This window comes from Ochotona princeps, chromosome 8 (assembly GCF_030435755.1).
Source record: "Ochotona princeps isolate mOchPri1 chromosome 8, mOchPri1.hap1, whole genome shotgun sequence".
In the NCBI taxonomy this organism is placed as follows: Eukaryota; Metazoa; Chordata; class Mammalia; order Lagomorpha; family Ochotonidae; genus Ochotona; species Ochotona princeps.
The window spans coordinates 46,926,626-46,943,848 of NC_080839.1; the positions used below are offsets into that span (position 1 = coordinate 46,926,626).

Consider the following 17,223-nt stretch of genomic DNA (forward strand, 5'->3'; position numbering starts at 1 on the left):
AGAGACTGGAGTTAAGAGTTGGGGATTGAACTCAGACACTCTGAGATGGGACCTAGGCATCTTAATCTACAGATTAACCACTTGGCCAATTGCTCACCTCTCTTCTATTATTTTTATTTATGGAAAATGCCTTGGTTATTTGATACTCTGTAACAAGCTACCTCAAAATTGAATATCTTGAAACAGTAATTTATTATTAAGTTTCACAATTCTGTGAGTTCATTGGTTAGTTCTTTTTATTCACTGGTATGTGAAGTACAGTATATCTCTAAATTTCTTTAATTATGTTGACCAGAGAAGTCATTTCTATTGTACATAACCACAGAATAATTGGAACAGAAATTGATATCTGAGAGTAGATTCTAATTAAAAGGGCCTCAAAACTTATGGAGCATTTAGAATTGATAGTTAGGCAAAAAAAGGGGGGGGGTCAAAAGGCAATGTGACTCTCTTTTATATTTGGGGGGAAGAAAGTAACAGCTTAGTAAGTCTCGTTAAGAAACAGTGAAGTGGACCCGGCGGCATGGCCTAGCGGCTAAAGTCCTCACCTTGTAAGCCCCGGGATCCCATATGAGCGCCGGTTCTAATCCTGGCAGCTCCACTTCCCATCCAGCTCCCTGCCTGTGGCCTGGGAAAGCAGTTGAGGACGGCCCAATGCATTGGGAAACTGCACCCGCATGGGAGACCCGGAGGAGGTTCCAGGTTCCCGGCATCGGATCGGCGCGCATCGGCCGTTGCGGCTCACTTGGGGAGTGAATCATTGGACGGAAGATCTTCCTCTCTGTCTCTCCTCCTCTGTGTATATCTGGCTGTAATAAAATGAATAAATCTTAAAAAAAAAAAAAAAGAAACAGTGAAGTTCCAGGGAATTGGAGAACAGATACCTCGGATATATTCCAGAGCATGTTGCAGTGGTTCTGATGGCATGAAGCATACCATGTGTGACCTCAAAACTATTATTTTCCCTTCACTAAGTTGATGGCAGATAATGCTGACAATAGCATCCAGCTAGTAACCAGTTACATGGTAACAACCCTTAAGAGAACAAGTATGTTAACATCTCCTTGTATCATGATGGACAGTCATTTTGTACTTACAGGAAATAAGAATTTATTGATGATTTCATGCTGTCCTCACTGGTTCATCACATACTAAATTTAATATATTGATCTGCATGTGTATAAACACAAACACACATATATAAAATAAAATTTCTCTTCACTTAGGCTATGTATTAACTTCTGTATTTTTTTCCCTGACTAAAAGCATTATAACAAAGACGCTATTAATAGATTAGTTTAGCTACCAGTTGAAGCGCTTCATCCTAAGGGAGAGTGTCCCCAGGAGTCAACTGCAAGTTATAATCAGCTTCCCCTCCGCCCACTTGGGCTCCTGGGATGCCCTTCACCTAATGGCCCAGCAGCCAGCTGGGAAAGGAAATGAAAAGTTCCCCAGCAGGCAGGCATCTATAGCAGCTCCAGGGAAAGCAATTTTATCACAATGTTCTATTCAGAATCTTTCATCAGCCAATTCAACTCAATCTCCATTCATTTCTTTCAATGATCTTCATCAAGCCCTGCCTTACATGCCAAGAGACTGTTTTAGGCACCGTGTACACAGTAGAACATAAAATGGACAAAACTCCCTTCTCTCGTGGAGCTTGCATTCTAGTTCTGCGGGAGAGAGACAGATAAATGATGACAACATATACATTTTGGAGAAGGTTAAATGCTAAAGTGATGGTAATCAAAACAAAGCACAGGTAAGGGTGTGTGTTTTGTGTTTTCAAAAATGGCCTGTTTGGGAACATAGGCAAAGAGTCTGTGGAAGTATGTCTCAGCCAGTGAGACCAGCAGGTGCAAGGGCCCTGACATGAGAGTGTGCATTGTGCATTGAGGAACAGCAAGGAGGCCAGCATAAATGGAGCAGGGTAAGCAGAAAGGCGAGAATTTGGATCTGGAGGCATCCAAGTGACAGCCAGACCATGTAGGCTCAACAAGTTAATGGAAATGCATGCTCTGGGCCTGGAACAGTGGCTCAGCAGACTAATCTTCCTACCTGTGGCACTACCCAGTTGCTCCACTTCTGATTCAGCTCTCTGCTTCTGGCCTGGGAGACAATGGCTCAAGTTCCTGGGATTCTGCATCCACATGGGGAACCTGGAAGAAACTCCTGGTTTTCAGTTTTGGATCGCCTGAACTCTGGCTGTTTTGGCAATTTGAGGAGTGAACCAACAGAAGACTTTCTCTATTTCTCCTTCTCTCTGTAAGTTTGCCTTTTACATAAAAATAGATAAATCTTAAAAAAAAAACAAATTTGTATTATGTAGAAACTACATGTGGATTTAAAGAATTTCCTTTTAAAGATTAATTTAATTGAGAGAGAGAGAGAGAAAGAAAGAGAGCAAGAGAGTGCTTTAATCATCTGATTCATTCTCCAAACGGTGCAATAGCTAGGGCTGGACAAGGCCATAGGCTTGGAGCCAGAACTGCATCCGGGTCTCCAATATGGGTGGAGCCCCAACGCCCAAGCACTTGAACCATCTTCAGATGCCTTCTCAGGTGCAGTAACAGAAAGCTGAATCTGAAGCGAAGCAGCCAGGACTTGAATTAGTACTTACATGAGAGGATGCTGCTGCTACAAGAGCAGTCCATTCAAAAGTTTGTGTATGGGCACAGCTCGGTAGCCTAGCAGCTGAAGTTCTTGCCTTGCATGCACCAGAATCCCATATGGGCACCGGTTCTAATCCCAGTGCCCTGCTTCCAATCCAGCTCCCTGCTTGTGGCTTGGGAAAGCAGTCGAGGATGGCCCCAAAGCCTTGGGACCCTGCACCTACTTGGGAGACCCGAAAGAGACTCCAGGCTTCTGGCTTCAGATCAGCTCAGCTCCAGTCATTGTAGTCACTTGGGGAGTGAATCATTGGACAGTTCTTCCTCTCTGTCTATCCTCCTCTCTGTATATCTGACTTTACAACTAAAAACTAAAGAAATCTTGAAAAAGTTTCTGTATCAAAATAAATTTCTCTTTTGATTCTAGTTTCCCCCCAAGCTTTCAGAAGTACCCTTAGACTATGTAAGGAGAGTGGCACTGTAGTCACCTCTCTAATTCAGATGCTAACCTATCCTAGGAATTTTTACAAAGATTTATTTTATTTCTATTGGAAAGGCAGATCAGATTTTTGGAGAGAATCACAGAGGGAAAGATTTTCCATCCACTGTTTTACTCTTCAAATGGCCACAACAGCTGGATCTGAGCCAACCCAAAGTCAGGAGCCAGGAATGTCTTCCATGTCTCCCATGTAAGTGTAGGATCCTAAGGCATTGAACCATTCTCCACTACTTTCCCAAGCCACAGGCAGTGAGCTAAACGGGAAGTAGAACAGCTGGGACAGGAACCTTTGCTTATATGGGATCCTGGCACTTGTAGGGGGAGGATTAGCCAATTGAGCCATTGCATCAGGTCCATTCTAAGAATTTTTTTTTTTAAAGATTTATTTTATTTTCATTACAAAGTCAGACATACTGAGAGGAGGAGAGACAGAGAGGAAGTGGAGCTGCCGGGATTAGAACCAGCGGCCACATGGGATCAAGGCGAGGACCCTAGCCACCAGGCCACGCCGCCGAGCCCCATTCTAAGAATTCTTAAAAAGCACATGAGAGACTTATTTCAGGATATCACTCCTGTACTCACACCTTGGCCAATTCAGATGCTGTGGTCAAACTTTGGTCAAACATTAAGAAATTTGTATTCAGTTGAGAGGCAGACAGAGAGAGACAGAGTTTGTGCTGTCAATGCGTGGGACTGGGTCAACCACCAACTCAGTCCAGGTCTCCCAGATGGGCGATAGGGATGCAAATACTTAAGCTTCACCTCTGCCTCCCAGGGTCTTCATTAGTAGAAAGATAGAGTCAGGAGCCAGGACTAAAATTTGAACCTAGGTGCCAGGATGTGGGTATCTTAATTAGTGTCTGAACTACCAGGTTTGATGCCCACTGCAGTGATTTTTTTTTTTTTAACTTTAATAGTTTGGGACTAACGCAGTGGCTTTATAGGCTAATCCTCCACCAAGCAGTGCCAAAAGTGCATATGAGTGTGGGTGTGGGTCCTGGCTGCTCCGTTTCATATCCTTTATGGCTTCTGACAGCAGTGGAGGATGGGAGCTAGAAACCATTTGGGGAGTGAACCAGCAGATGGAAGACCTTTCTCTCAGTCTCTCTTCTCCATATATTTGCCTTTCCAATAAAAATAAATAAACCTTAAAAAAAAAAAGAACCAGAAGTAACTTATAGAAGGAAATCAACTTTACGAATTCTGTACATTATGTCAATAGTTAGATTATAAACAGTAGCTATGACTTGATAAAACATACAGCAGAAAGTGTCATTTCTTTTTGGTGGCAGAAGAGTATTGGGGATCAAAAGTAATAGGATAAATTAATGGAGGTAATAATAAGTATTTCCATTAGTTAATAAAAGGTGTGTCAAAGTACAATAGGCAAGATTAGAGGTAGCATAAAGAGATTGAACAATCAGAATGTTAATCTCACACGAAAAGCTGCCAGTGCGTGCAACTGGAAGGTTTTAGAGCTTCTTCTAAGAATTCTCATCTTGAGGTCTTCTAATGAAACAGATAGCTTCCCCGCCCAACCTCTACCTGCCCAAATATAATTCTAAGCTCCTACTGGCCAATTAAAGCACTCTTTTCAGGAATGCATTTACTTCATCTTGGACCTAGAGAGGAAGACACCATGAAAATACGGATATTGAGTACTATGTGGTGCTTAGGCAAGTAACAAAATTCTCAGGTGGTTTCACACATATAGACACCACTTGCTACCTACCTCATAAAAGAAGCCAGCAACTGGGGTGGGGGATCTTCCCTCTATGCTTCTCTTTTCTTATTCCTTTTTTTCTTTTGGTAAATATTTTGGTCCCCTGCCTGCCCACTCGTGATGGGACTGGTGCTGTGGCACAGTACCTAAGCTTCTGCCTGCAGTGCCAACGTCTCATATATTCTGGTTGCTCTGCTTCCCATCCAGCTCCCTGCTTGTGGCCTGGGAAGGCAGTTGAGGATGGTCCAAGGCCTTGGGACCCTGCACCCACATGGGAGACTGGGAAGAAGCTCATGGTTCTTGGCTTTAGATTGGCTCAGCTCCGGGTGTTGTGACTACTTGGGGAGTGAACCAGCAGCAGATGGGAACTCTTTTCCTCTCTGTCTCTCCTTTTCACTCTGTAAATCTGCCTTTTAAATAAAAACAAACAAAAACATCTTAAAAATAGGAGGAGCACTAAGATGGCAGAGTGAGCCAGCCAGTTACTAGTTCTGAGCCCTAGATTCTTCAAAAATGAAGTATTATCAAAGTTGCCCTGCAGAACGGTGAACATTTAATGAATTACTGTACAACAATTCGTAAATAATGATTGGTTATTTCCTCTCTTTAGCTATCATAGTACCCACAGGCCTGCTGTGAATGGTAATGTCGGGACTTGAGCTCCTGTATATCAGGGGCCATAGTCCAGTTTGGAACTTTTCCAATACCTCCTGACATTTTTTTTCACGAATAAGTTCAAGGCAAATTCACCATACAAGTCAGTCATACCATAGTCAGTAAACTTTTAAAAATTACAGTTTCCAAGTTCGGTGATGGCGATTTGGTCCTGGACTCCCGAACTCGGCTCTTGGAGAGGCTTAAATTCTCTCAGCGTCGGGAGAGCCAGGTTTATTGTGAGCTTATAGTGTGGTAAGGTCCCAGCGGGTGACGAGAGCGGGCGGCGCGGTCAGCCGGCAGGTGCCACACCCCTTCCCGCGGGCCTTCCCGCCGACGCCCGCGGGGCGTCCCTAGCAACGCGCGCTCTCTCCCAGCCCCGCCCCTCCCCAGGCGGCGGCGGTCTTTGCGCCTGCGCGAGGCTTCAACCGCCAGTCACCTCTCTTCCCCCCTCCCTTCCCCCTCCCCTCTCCTCCTCCTCCTCCTCTGCCGCCAGGAACGAGACGCTAAAATGGAGCCGGAGGATCTACCATGGCCGGGCGAGCTGGAGGAGGAGGAGGAGGAGGAGGAGGTGGGGGCGGCTGCGGCGACCGAGCCTGAGGAGGCAGCCAACTTGGATGAGATCGTGGTGTCGGAGGAAGAGCCCAGGCCAGAGTTGGACTCGGACTTGAACGACGAGTACCCGCCCGGGGAGAGCACTGACGAAGACGAGGAGGACGATGAGGCCAAGGCCTGGCTGCAGGCGCAGCCGGGCGGGTCGCTGCCCCCGCCGCCGCCCCCGAGGTACCGCTACTCGGAGGGAGAGCGGGCTTCCCTGGAGGTGAGCGTGCGGGGCCGCCCTCGGGCCGGGGCTGAGGGGTTGGCCGCGAGCGTCCCGCCCGGCTCGCCGCGGGTCGAGGGTCTGGACGGCCCTGAGCTGCCTGGGTGCTGGCCGCCTGCCTTCCCCTTGACTTCTGCTGCTGTCCGGGTGTTGCCTTGGGGAGCAGGCAGGGCTTCTCGTGCCCCGCGGGGCAGGGGAAAGTGCGGCGAGAGACCTGCCGGAGTGCCTCCCTGGGGAGACCGTTTCCTCACCGGCTTTCCTTAGGCAGAGAGAGCGCGGGTTAGGAACGTGCCGGTTGTATCCAGCACGCCGCTGCTTAGGAGGGACTTAGGACTGAGCATGCAAGACTTGCGGTGTATCTTCCGTCTGACATAGGAGGAAAGTGCCGAATTGTTTTTGTGGGCCTGCCAAGATCGCTTTGACAAAACAACCACGTGTTTAGCTGCTCTTCAAGCCACACCACTGGAGCAGTTCAGCACAGTAGCCACTCGCTATGCGTGGCCCTGTAACATCATCATTAGTTGCAAATAAAATTAGAAATGCATTTCCTCCATTGTTACAATCCCTTTAAGTGCTCACTAGCCGTCCGCGCTGGTGCCTGTCACACTGGGCCACGGTGATCATTTTGCCTACGATATTTCAGTGTATACTTGATTTCGTTGAGCACAAATGGTTTTGTTCAGTAGTCTGTATTTTGTACGGTCGGCTAAGGAAATCTTGGTGACCCTTTTTGGTCCCTGCCTTTCTAGTTTGGAATCTAGAGAGGGAGGCCTAAATAACGCATATACAGAGTAGTAAAACTTGTGTTAAGATGCCCTGAAGGCATAGGGAATATTCATCTGGCCTTAATGATAAAGCTGGGGGAGAGGAAGGGAGGTTCCCATGGAGTTTACCCTGAAGACATGTTGATTAAGGTTGATCAGGCACCTCGTGGTTGCAGAAAAAGAACTTTGGAAGGTATACTAGTGTTTGGAGACAGAGTGATGTTGAATGCTAACCTGAGATTTGGGGGCTTTGTCCCTGGGGCTTTGGGAATTCAATGGCAATGTTTTAAAAGAGTGTATGAAGACATTTGTGTTTGGAGTGGAGTGTCTGGCAGTAGGTCAGGAGGCCATTGCAGTGTTTAGGAATAGGGAAGTGTTGATGGATGTGGGGAAGGAAGGTGGACTTACTCAAAGAATTGAAGAGGCAAAATCATTACATTTAATAATGGGTTGGATGTGGCTGGGCTAACATTAGGAATGGCCAGGTTTATGATAGGATGGGTGCTAAGATTATATCAATTTCATTCTGAAGGTTAGAGGAGAAGTCTGGATTAGGAATTTTCCATCGTATATCTTATTGGTGTGTGTGTGTGTATATATATATATATATATAATTTTTCTTGGAAAGGCGGATATACAGAGAGGAGGAGAGACAGAGAGGAAGATCTTCTGTCAGATGGTTCATTCCCCACTCAGCCTCAATGGCCGGAGCTGAGCCAATCCGAAGCCAGGAGCCAGAAGCTTCTTTCTGCGTCTCCAACAAGGGTGCAGGGTCCCAAGGTTTTGGGCCGTCTTTGGCTGCTTTCCCAGGCCACAGGCAGGGAGCTGAATGGGAAGCAGGTTCTAATTCCGGCGGCCATATGGGATCCTGGTGTGTTCAAGGCGAGGAGTTTAACCACTATGCTATTGTGCCGGGCCCTATCTTATTGGTTTTAAAAAAAAAGTTTATATATTTGGAAGGCAGAATGATACAAGAGATTACAGACACAGAAAGGAACTTGGTTTTATCTGATGGTCCACTCTCCAAGGGTTCCAACAGCTGCCTACCAGGGTACACATTACTCAAACTCTTTTGTGTAGTATCCCCAGGGATGCCTGCCCCTTGGTTAGAAACCTCCTGCCAGGAGGAGGTTTGTAAACTAGCTCCCTTTACCTCTTATCATAGGTAATGATATAATCGTTACCCTGATTAACACTGACCAATTTATGTTAAATAGAAACATTTTGTTTCTTGGATCCCAGAGTGATTTTTGCCTCCAGAATTGTTTTTTGTTTGTTTGTTTTCTTTAGCAAAATTAGATTTTTGTTTGTTTATTTGCTGGGAACTCAATGCTTGCAATGATCAAGGTCAAAACCGGGAGCTAGAAACTCAATCCATGTCTCCCACGAGGGTGGCTGGAACCTGGCTACGTGAGCCATCGATGCTTTCTTCAGCAGGAGCTGGAGTCAGCACTGGCCCTGGGCTTGGAACTCAGGACTCGTGTGGGAGGCAGGCTTCCTAAGGGCTGGTTTAATTGTTAGGCCAAATGCCTGTGCTGAGGTATTTTCTTATTTTACCTCACAGAATAGATGAAGTCATTAGCAGTGTTCTGTATTAAAAGTATATAGTAATTATTAAGATAGTTTTCCTTTAGGTCACTGGCATATTAGTATTTACAGGCATGGTTGGAAAGTGTTTAAAGGAGAAAATATTTAATGAGTTTCTTGCTAGAAACTTACGAACTGTAATGTTTGTTGATGTGTCATGTAACATTTAATGCAGTCTAAAGTATCAAAAGGATGAGATCAACTAGTAGGAAACAATTGAATCTATTCTCAAATGATACTATTACATTATTTGATTTACTCTTACTTATTTTTCACTAGATAGTAAAGGCATCCTATTGGTGATATATACAGCAGTGAGTAAGTTTGTAGTCAGGAGCCAGAAACTCAATCTGGGTCTCCCTTGTGGGTGGCAGGGACACTGATTTGAGCCAGCCTCTGCTGTTCACACTTGCAGGAAGCTGGAATTGGGACCTGGAATAAGGGGACACAGATGTCTAGGGTGAATGCCTGCTGTAACTTTCATGTGTTTAACTTAATAACATCAGTTTTCATCTTTTACTACTTCTTTGGGTTTACTTAGATTTTTTTAACTTGTGCCTAGTGTGCTTTATTGGTTTATTTTAACCATTGTAAGAGCTTTGTTGAAGCTTGTTTCAGCAAATCACTCTTGATTTAAAGTGCACAAGTCCATAATTTCAGTGTATTTGTTGGTATGTTCTGTTGTATGCTATTAGCAATTTGGTCCACAAAACAACACCACGGGCCTGGCATGGTTAGGCTAAAAGCCTTGCCTTGCGTGCGCCAGGATCCCAAATGGGTGCTGGTTCTAATCCTGGTAGCCCTGCTTCCCATCCAGCTCCCTGCTTGTGGCCTGGGAAAGCAGTAGAGGATGGGCCAAGACTTTGGGATCCTGCACACATGTGGGAGACCTGGAAGAGGCTCCAGGTTCCTGGCTTTGGATTGGTGCAACTCCAGCCGTTGCAACCACTTACAGAGTGGATCATTGCATGGAACATCTTCCTCTCTGTTTCTCCTCTTCTCTGTATATCTGGCTTTGCAATAGAAATAAAAATAAATCTTAAACACACACACACACCACTGGAAAACGCACAAGAGATTTATTGTTGGTAGCTAGGTCCTTACTGGAAGAGAGCAGTAGTCTGCTGGTGGAGGATGATGGTGATATGAAAGTGACTAAGAAAGAGAGTCTTAGTTTAGGTAAAGGGCTTTATTAACTGGGGGAGAGAGAGTCTGATGGACTGTTCCCTGGTGGAAGACAGCCCGGTACCACTTCCGCATGACAGGGTGACCATGTGGGGGAAATGGCCACCTGAGATATACAGCACCAGGATTTTAGGCATCTTAGGCGCAGAGAATGGAAGAAGGTATAAGCTCCTCAATTTGAACATCTGTCATCATGATGGGTATTGACTTCTGCTCAGAGACAAGATCAGGGTGACTTTCAAATATTCCTGGATTGGGAGTGTTGGCTTGACCTTGGCAGGGTGCTAGTCACTTCTGCTCAGCCCAACATATGCTGCTTTCCTAGGCGCATTGGCAGGGAGCTGGTTTGAAAGTCAAGTACCTGGGGCTTGAACCAGTACTCATATTGGTTTCTGACATTGTAGGCAATGGCATAACTCATTATGCTGCAACACTGGCCCCTCATTTAATTTTAAACTATTATTACTTTTAAAAGAAATCTTGCATACTAGTTAATATCTTCTTTTGTTCACCTAAGCAAGTATTAATCTACTTTGTTTCTCAATAGATTTACCTATTCTGTGCATTTCATATAGATGGAATGTGTGAGTGTGTGTGTGTACATGTGTGTTTGCGCATGTGTGTGTGTGTATATGCAGCTGGTTTATTTCATTTAGGTTTTTTTTTTAAAACTTTATGTTTATTGGAAGGGCAGCTTTACAGAGTTAAGGGGAGACAGAGAGAAAGAACTTCCATCTACCGATTCACTCCCCGAAGAACTAATTAAGGATTTCAGAGAATGAAAAACTGAAAGGATAGGAAATATTGTAAAGAGAAAAACAGAAATAAGTAAATTAGTACATTTAATAAAATATTACAGAAAATTATAAAGAGAAAAACAGAAATAAGCAGATTAATAGATACAGTTGTTAATTTAGGAAATATTGAAAAATAGATGCATTCCTGATAAATACAGCCGAGGGGGTGGGGAAATAGCATACAAAACTATTAAGGTTTATGCAGGTGTTCTAGGATTATTAAGGATGAAATTGAAAATTTATAGTAATGTCAATCAGATATTATAAAATTATTTGAACCTGTTATATTTATTAGTAAAATATTACATTTTCAAGGAAAATGGAATTTCCTTGTATAAACATTGACAAGGTTAATAGAATATGGTTAGAAAAGAAAGCATTCGAAAATGCCAATTTTATTCATTACTTCATATGTGTTGAAGTGCTGAAAAAAATGCTTGAAAATTTGATTTAACGGTATAATCTTCCATTACCAAGTAAATAATATTAAGATCTTTCAATATAAGTTAACTTATTTCTACACTTTGTTGGGTTTACTTAGGGAAAAGAAGATGCTGTAATGTAGCTTGACCTAATTTTCTGCTTATTCCTAGTTCTGTGATTTAAAATGAAAGCAAAAGAATGCTTTCACAGCACAAAAGGAATAATAAATTTAATTAATGACTAATATAAAATTTAAAAAATAATTACCTTTAAAACTGATTACTATTTTATGTAACTTTAATTCAACATTGCTGTTTACTGTTTTCTGTGGATGAGTGCCAGTTCATGAATTGCTTGTTACCATTTTGTCAAGAGAAAAGTAGTGTCAAAAGAGAAGTGTTTTTAAAAATTATGACTGTCTGACAGTAATTAAATATATATACATATATTTTGTATTTTGGCTGTATGGCCTTTATATTTTATTTACTAGATTTTTAGGCAGATTCAGAGAAGGAAAGACAGAGAGAGAGATCTTCCCTCTGCTGGTTCACTCTTTAAATGGTCCCAGTGGCTGGAGCTGAGCTGATCCAAAGCCAGAATACAGGGGCCCAAGCGCTTGAGCCATTCTCTGCTGCTTTCCCAGGTCGTAAGCAGAGAGCTAGACGGAAAATGGGACAGCCAGGACATGAACTGGCATCCATATGGGATGCCAACACATGTAGGTGGAGGATTATACATTCAGCCACCATGCTAGCCCAATTTCTAAAATTTTTTGACTAGTTTAAAAAATGAGTTTATTAAAAACATTTAATAAACATTCTAGTGAAGCATTAATCTGAAAGGAATTGAAAATAGTAAAATTCAGTTTAGAAGCATTACTTTGAATCATGCCAGTAATGTAAGAGTAAATATTTTGAGGAGACAAGAACAACTTATGGTTCATGATAATGTTATATTCCGAGAAGAGCCAGGAGTCTTCTAGAAACTAGTACTGCTAATAAAATTGATGGACTGGCCATAGGCATAGGTTGGATATCTCTTATCTGAAGTGCTTAAGGCAAGAAGTGTTCCGTGTGTTAGATTTTTAAATTTAGGAGTATTTGTATATACTTCACTACTTCAGCATTCCTAACCTGGAAATTTGAAGTCCAAAATGTTCTGAACATTGAAAATGTGAAATGCTTTGGAGCTTCTGCTTAAAAGTTTTAGATCTCAGATCACTGTGGAGTGGGGATGCTCAACCTGCACTGCAATTTGGGGTTTTGAAAATTTTTGTTCTTCAGTTTTATAATCAGAATGTGAAATTTCACCAGGTAAAACCAAATCTGTTACCTTAAAGATGGGAATTAACTTAAAATACAAGAGAAATACCAGTGATTGTTCCAACACTTTATGAGATCGTTAGTAATGTGAAGACATCTAAATGTATGTAGTATTCTGAGAAAAGCGAAAAAAAAAAAAAGAGCTTTATTTTTTCCAAACTTTGAAGAGAATGTTATTAAATAGGAAGCAGTTTGCCACGTATGTGGACATTTTCATCTAAATGTTAATGTAACTTGATTAATGACTTAGAATGTTTTCCTTTAAAATTATTGTTTTAGAGAAAAGAATCTTGGCATTGTCTTCCTCAAGAAACGGACTCTTCCCAAACCCTGGATTCATCCCAGACCAGGTTTAATGTGAGAGCAGAAGGGATCGAAGTGACAGACTTCTCTTCTCTCGAGGACAGTGTGTTGAGCCAATCAGAAAGCCAAGTAAAGGAGCCCAACAGAGATAGAGATCTGTTTTGTTCTCCGTTGCTAGGTAATGCCTCTTTAATACCTCACATTTTTGGGACTGCAGGCCCTCCATGTCACTGAATCTTTTTTGAGCTGAGGAGGTCTAGAGAGTCATATGCAAAGGGATTCAATTATTTCTGTTTTTTTTCATACAAGCCAGCTAGTTTTGTTGTATTAAATATGCAATTGTGCCTTATTTTGTCATGCCCTGTCCCTCACAGGAGACAGAAAGGTGATGTCTTCCTGTTGGGTGGATGTACTTCCATGAGCCTGAATTTTTGGTGGTATTCTTGGAAGTAAAGCATAGATTGTTATTTGACTAGTCACAGAGCTTGTCACCAACAGACTTGAAATTTGAACCCAGATTATCCTAATTCTGAAGCCTGTAATTTTATTTACCTCTTAAACAATTTTATGAAAGTACTAAGTACAGTGGATACTTTGCTGGGCATTGAAAATGCATTTTGAGGAGTGCAGACATATGAGTTGGCAGTTTTGATGAGAAGCGAGTAGACATGTTATGAAGAGTGGACACTGGATGCAGCAAGTTCAGCTGCTACCATGGCCTTGGGATGCCTAATCCCAGACTGGAGTGCCTGAAATTCAAGTCCTGGCTGCTCTGTGCTTCGGATTCTGTGTCCTGCCAATGTGCCTGGAGACAGCAGATGATGGCCCTAGTGTGTGGATTCCTGCGAGCCGTGTGGGAGATCTGTATGCAGCTGCCATGTCCCAGCTCTGATCTGGCACAAACAACCCTGGCTATTGCAGGCATTTAGGGAGAAAACCAGTAGATGGAAGATCTTTCTGTTTGTCACTCTACCTTTTAAATAAACAAATAAGTCTTTTAAAAATGTGTTGAGTCATGGTAGGAAAGGAATGCAGGGTATGTGAGGGTATGTATTGCTACATTAAGTGAAGGGCAGATGTCACTATGATGAACTCTGAACTCGTGGATCGCAGTGATTTCAGAGATAACGATGAAGATGAAGTCCTCACTTTGTACATATTTCTGTAGACATTTTGAAGTCAAACTATATTGCAGCTATTGGAAAAGCAAATCAGTTTTAGCAAATCATTACACTTCAAGTTAATTTTGTTGGCTTTATAACAAAATTTCATTTATACTAATATCTACTTCTTTTGTGGTTGTGTAAGTATTATAAGGAATAAAGAATTTATTTAGCATGTACCTATTTAAGATAATACATTAAGAATTATTGAAACTACCATTCAGGAAATGTGTTTTTCTTCTGTTAAAAGCAATTTTCACAGTTCTTGGTTAATAGGATTCTGTTACACATTTAAAAATTACTGATAACTGATAAATATACTTTATTTGGGTTATTGATATTTCCCTTTTAAAGCTAAAATTTAAAACATTTATAATTTTGTTTTAAAATAACCACCCTATTGCATATTAGCATAAATCACTATTAAGATAATTCTACAAAGCAAAAATATTTAGAATAGCCTTGTTTTATTTGAAAAAGAAGCCCACTTTTGTAATGCCTGGCTTACTAGAAGATAGCAAGAGTCTCAGACCTGCTTTGGCATTCAGTTAGTTGATAACGTTATATGATGTGAAAATGTCAGTATACCTTTTGAGAGAATGATAGTATATAAGCAGGTGATACCTTAATTATTAGAATATGAATTTGAAATGAGGCAAATAAGACCGGTTTAAGGCCCGGGAAGCCCTGGACCACACTTTGGTATGAGAGCTGTAGCCTTTTTTTTTTTTAAGGTTTATTTGTTTTTTATTGGAAAGACAGATTTAGAAAGAAGGAGAGAGAGAGAAAGATCTTCCGTCTGATGATTCACTCCCCAAGTGACTGCAATGGCCGGTTCTGCACTGATCCAAAGCCAGGAACTAGGAGCTTCTCCAGGGTCTCCCATGTGGGTGCAGGGTCCCAAGGCTTTAGGCCATCCTCGACTGCTTTCCCAGGCCATAAGCGGGGAGCTGGATGGGAAGTGGAGCACCCCGGGACATGAATTGGTGCTCAAATGGGATCCCAGCACTTGGAGAGGGAGGATTAGCCAGTTGAACCATTGTATCATGCTGGAGAACTATAGTCTTTATCTTAAGATGGAAAGAAACATAATAGTTAAGAGGATTTACTGAAAAGTTAAAATACATAGGTTCACATGTTGCTTTTCTTTATAAGCTATTTGAATGTGAACAGGTTAATATAGTTTTATAATTATATTCCTTCCTCCTTTAAGATAGGTGTAATTATAGTTGCCACTATGATTAAACACAGCAGTGTATGTTAAGTGTCTGAGCTTTATCAGGCTGTCAGTAAATGGTAGCTGTTGTTACACTGTTTTTCAAAATTTTGTTTGAGAAAGAAAACTTTCATCTACCTTAAAAAAATATATATATATATATACACATTTATTTATTTATTTATTTATTTGAAAGGTGTAGTGATGGGGTGGGGATGGAGAGAAAGAAGGAAAGGGAAAAGGGGTATTTTCTGTTGTTTCATTCCCCACATTGTTGCTGGTAATAGCTAGGGCTGGTTCAGGCCAAAGCCAGGAGACAGAAACTCCATCTTGATCTCCTATGTGAGTGTCAGGGCTCAAGCACTTGGGTCCATCATCTGTTACAGTTCCTAGCTCGGATTGGAAGCTGAGCAGGCAGGACTCACACCAGCACTCCAAAATGGGTTGCTGGCATTTTAAATGGTGACTTAACCTGCTGTGTCATCATGCCACCTAAAAATATTTGTTTGTTTGTTTATTTAAAAGGCAGAGTTACAGAGAAGAGAGAAAGAGGACAAAGAAAGAGTGATCTTCCATTGCTGGTTAATTCTCCAGACGGCTGCAACAGTCAGGTCTTCCCAGGTTGAAGTCAGGGAAGTAGAATACCATCTGGATCTCACAGATAGGACGCTAGGGACCTAGAACTCCATACAGTCTCCCACGTGGGTAACAAGGACCCCGTGCTTGGCCCATCTGCTTTCCCAGATGCATTAGTGAGGAGCTGGATTAGAACCTGAGCAACTCCATCCCCAACCAGTGCACCACAGAACCAACCTTCCAGCTGCTCTTTGATTCCTCAGATGCTTACAATGTGTGGAGCTGAAGCTGAGAGCCAGGGACGCAAGCCAGACCTCCTATATCCAACTACTAAGCTTTAATTTGATGCCACCCAGTGTGTACATTAGCAGGAAGCTTGAATTTAAGAGGTTACAGGGTTCAAAACCAGGCACTCTGGTGTGGGGTATAGGTGTCCCACCCAGCATCTTAACTACTAGGTTAAATGCCTATCCTTTTATTATTCTAATGTTTGTGGAAACTTCCAGATGGTAGCATGTATAAAGTGCTTTAAAGTATTATATGAAGAAGCTAAGCAATCATTTTTCAACATTAACATTTTTGTACTCTTACAGTCACACAAGATAGCTTTGCTTCTCCTGATTTGCCTTTGCTGACATGTATGACACAAGATCAAGAGTTTGGGGCCGATTCCTTATTTCATCCAAGTGAGCTAGAGTTTGCACCTCTAAGGTAAGGTGACTTCTTTATGTGTATGTAACCTTTTTGTCCTTTTCTTGTTCTAAGTTGTTACTGCTGTTGATTTTGGACTAAGATGGGACTCCTGGGTGTGGGAGGTAGATATTTTTAACACATATTCTGAAAGTAACAAAGCCCTAAATTAAGACATGATACAGAGATGAGCCAAGTGACTAATTCACTTCATAAATTTCTTTTGTAGTCTATATTCCAAGCACATTTTGGTGTAGAAGGCACCTTGTATTTTCCTTCTCATAAACCTCCTTTTATACTGCCCATTATTATTCCCCTCCTCATTGTTGTTCTGCAAAAAGCATTCACTGACTTGTTTTGCGCTCTCATTTTGTTCAGCTGTTGTTGAGTGAGGCTCTAGTTCCTCCCTTATGAATATGGGAAAGCAAGATTTTGCTAAAAGATGTATCGAGATTCATAGATATTTAAATTAATGTTTTTTTAATCATAATGAAAAAGTCTGGAGTTCTTTTTTATTTTTATTATTTAAAAAAAAGCTTATTTATGTTATTGTAAAGTCAGATTTACAGAGAGAAAGAGACAGAAAAAGATCTGCCCACTGGTTCACTCACCAAGTGGTCACAACAGCCAGAGCTGAGCCCCAATACAAAGCCAGGAACCAAGAGCTTCTTCTGGGTCTCCCATGTGGGTGCAGGGTCCCAAGGCTTTAGGCCATCCTCGACTGCTTTCCCAGGCCACAAGCAGAGAGCTGGAAGGGAAGTGAAGCCACTGGGATACAAATGGGCACCCATTTGGGATCCAGCTCATATAAGGTGAAGGCTGTATCCAGTAGGCTACCATGCTGGGCCCTGGAGTTCTTCAAAACATATTTGTAGCTATTTAACATTAGAGT

At 42.1% G+C, this 17,223-nt stretch overlaps 1 protein-coding gene across 4 annotated transcripts in view; it reads left to right on the plus strand.

Moving 5' to 3' along the window:
• Positions 1-5,886: 5,886 nt before the first annotated feature.
• The window catches only part of ALMS1 (ALMS1 centrosome and basal body associated protein), a 93,701-nt gene continuing 82,364 nt past the window's right edge, over positions 5,887-17,223 (plus strand). For 2 of the 4 annotated variants that reach the window (XM_058667974.1, XM_058667977.1), the window contains exons 1-3: positions 5,887-6,305; positions 12,663-12,864; positions 16,235-16,352. In XM_058667974.1, coding sequence (XP_058523957.1) covers positions 5,997-6,305; positions 12,663-12,864; positions 16,235-16,352 — 629 coding nt within the window. In that variant the 5' untranslated portion in view covers positions 5,887-5,996. The remainder of the gene's footprint in view (positions 6,306-12,662; positions 12,865-16,234; positions 16,353-17,223) is intronic. The other 2 variants (XM_058667976.1, XM_058667975.1) reach the window with 2 other exon arrangements.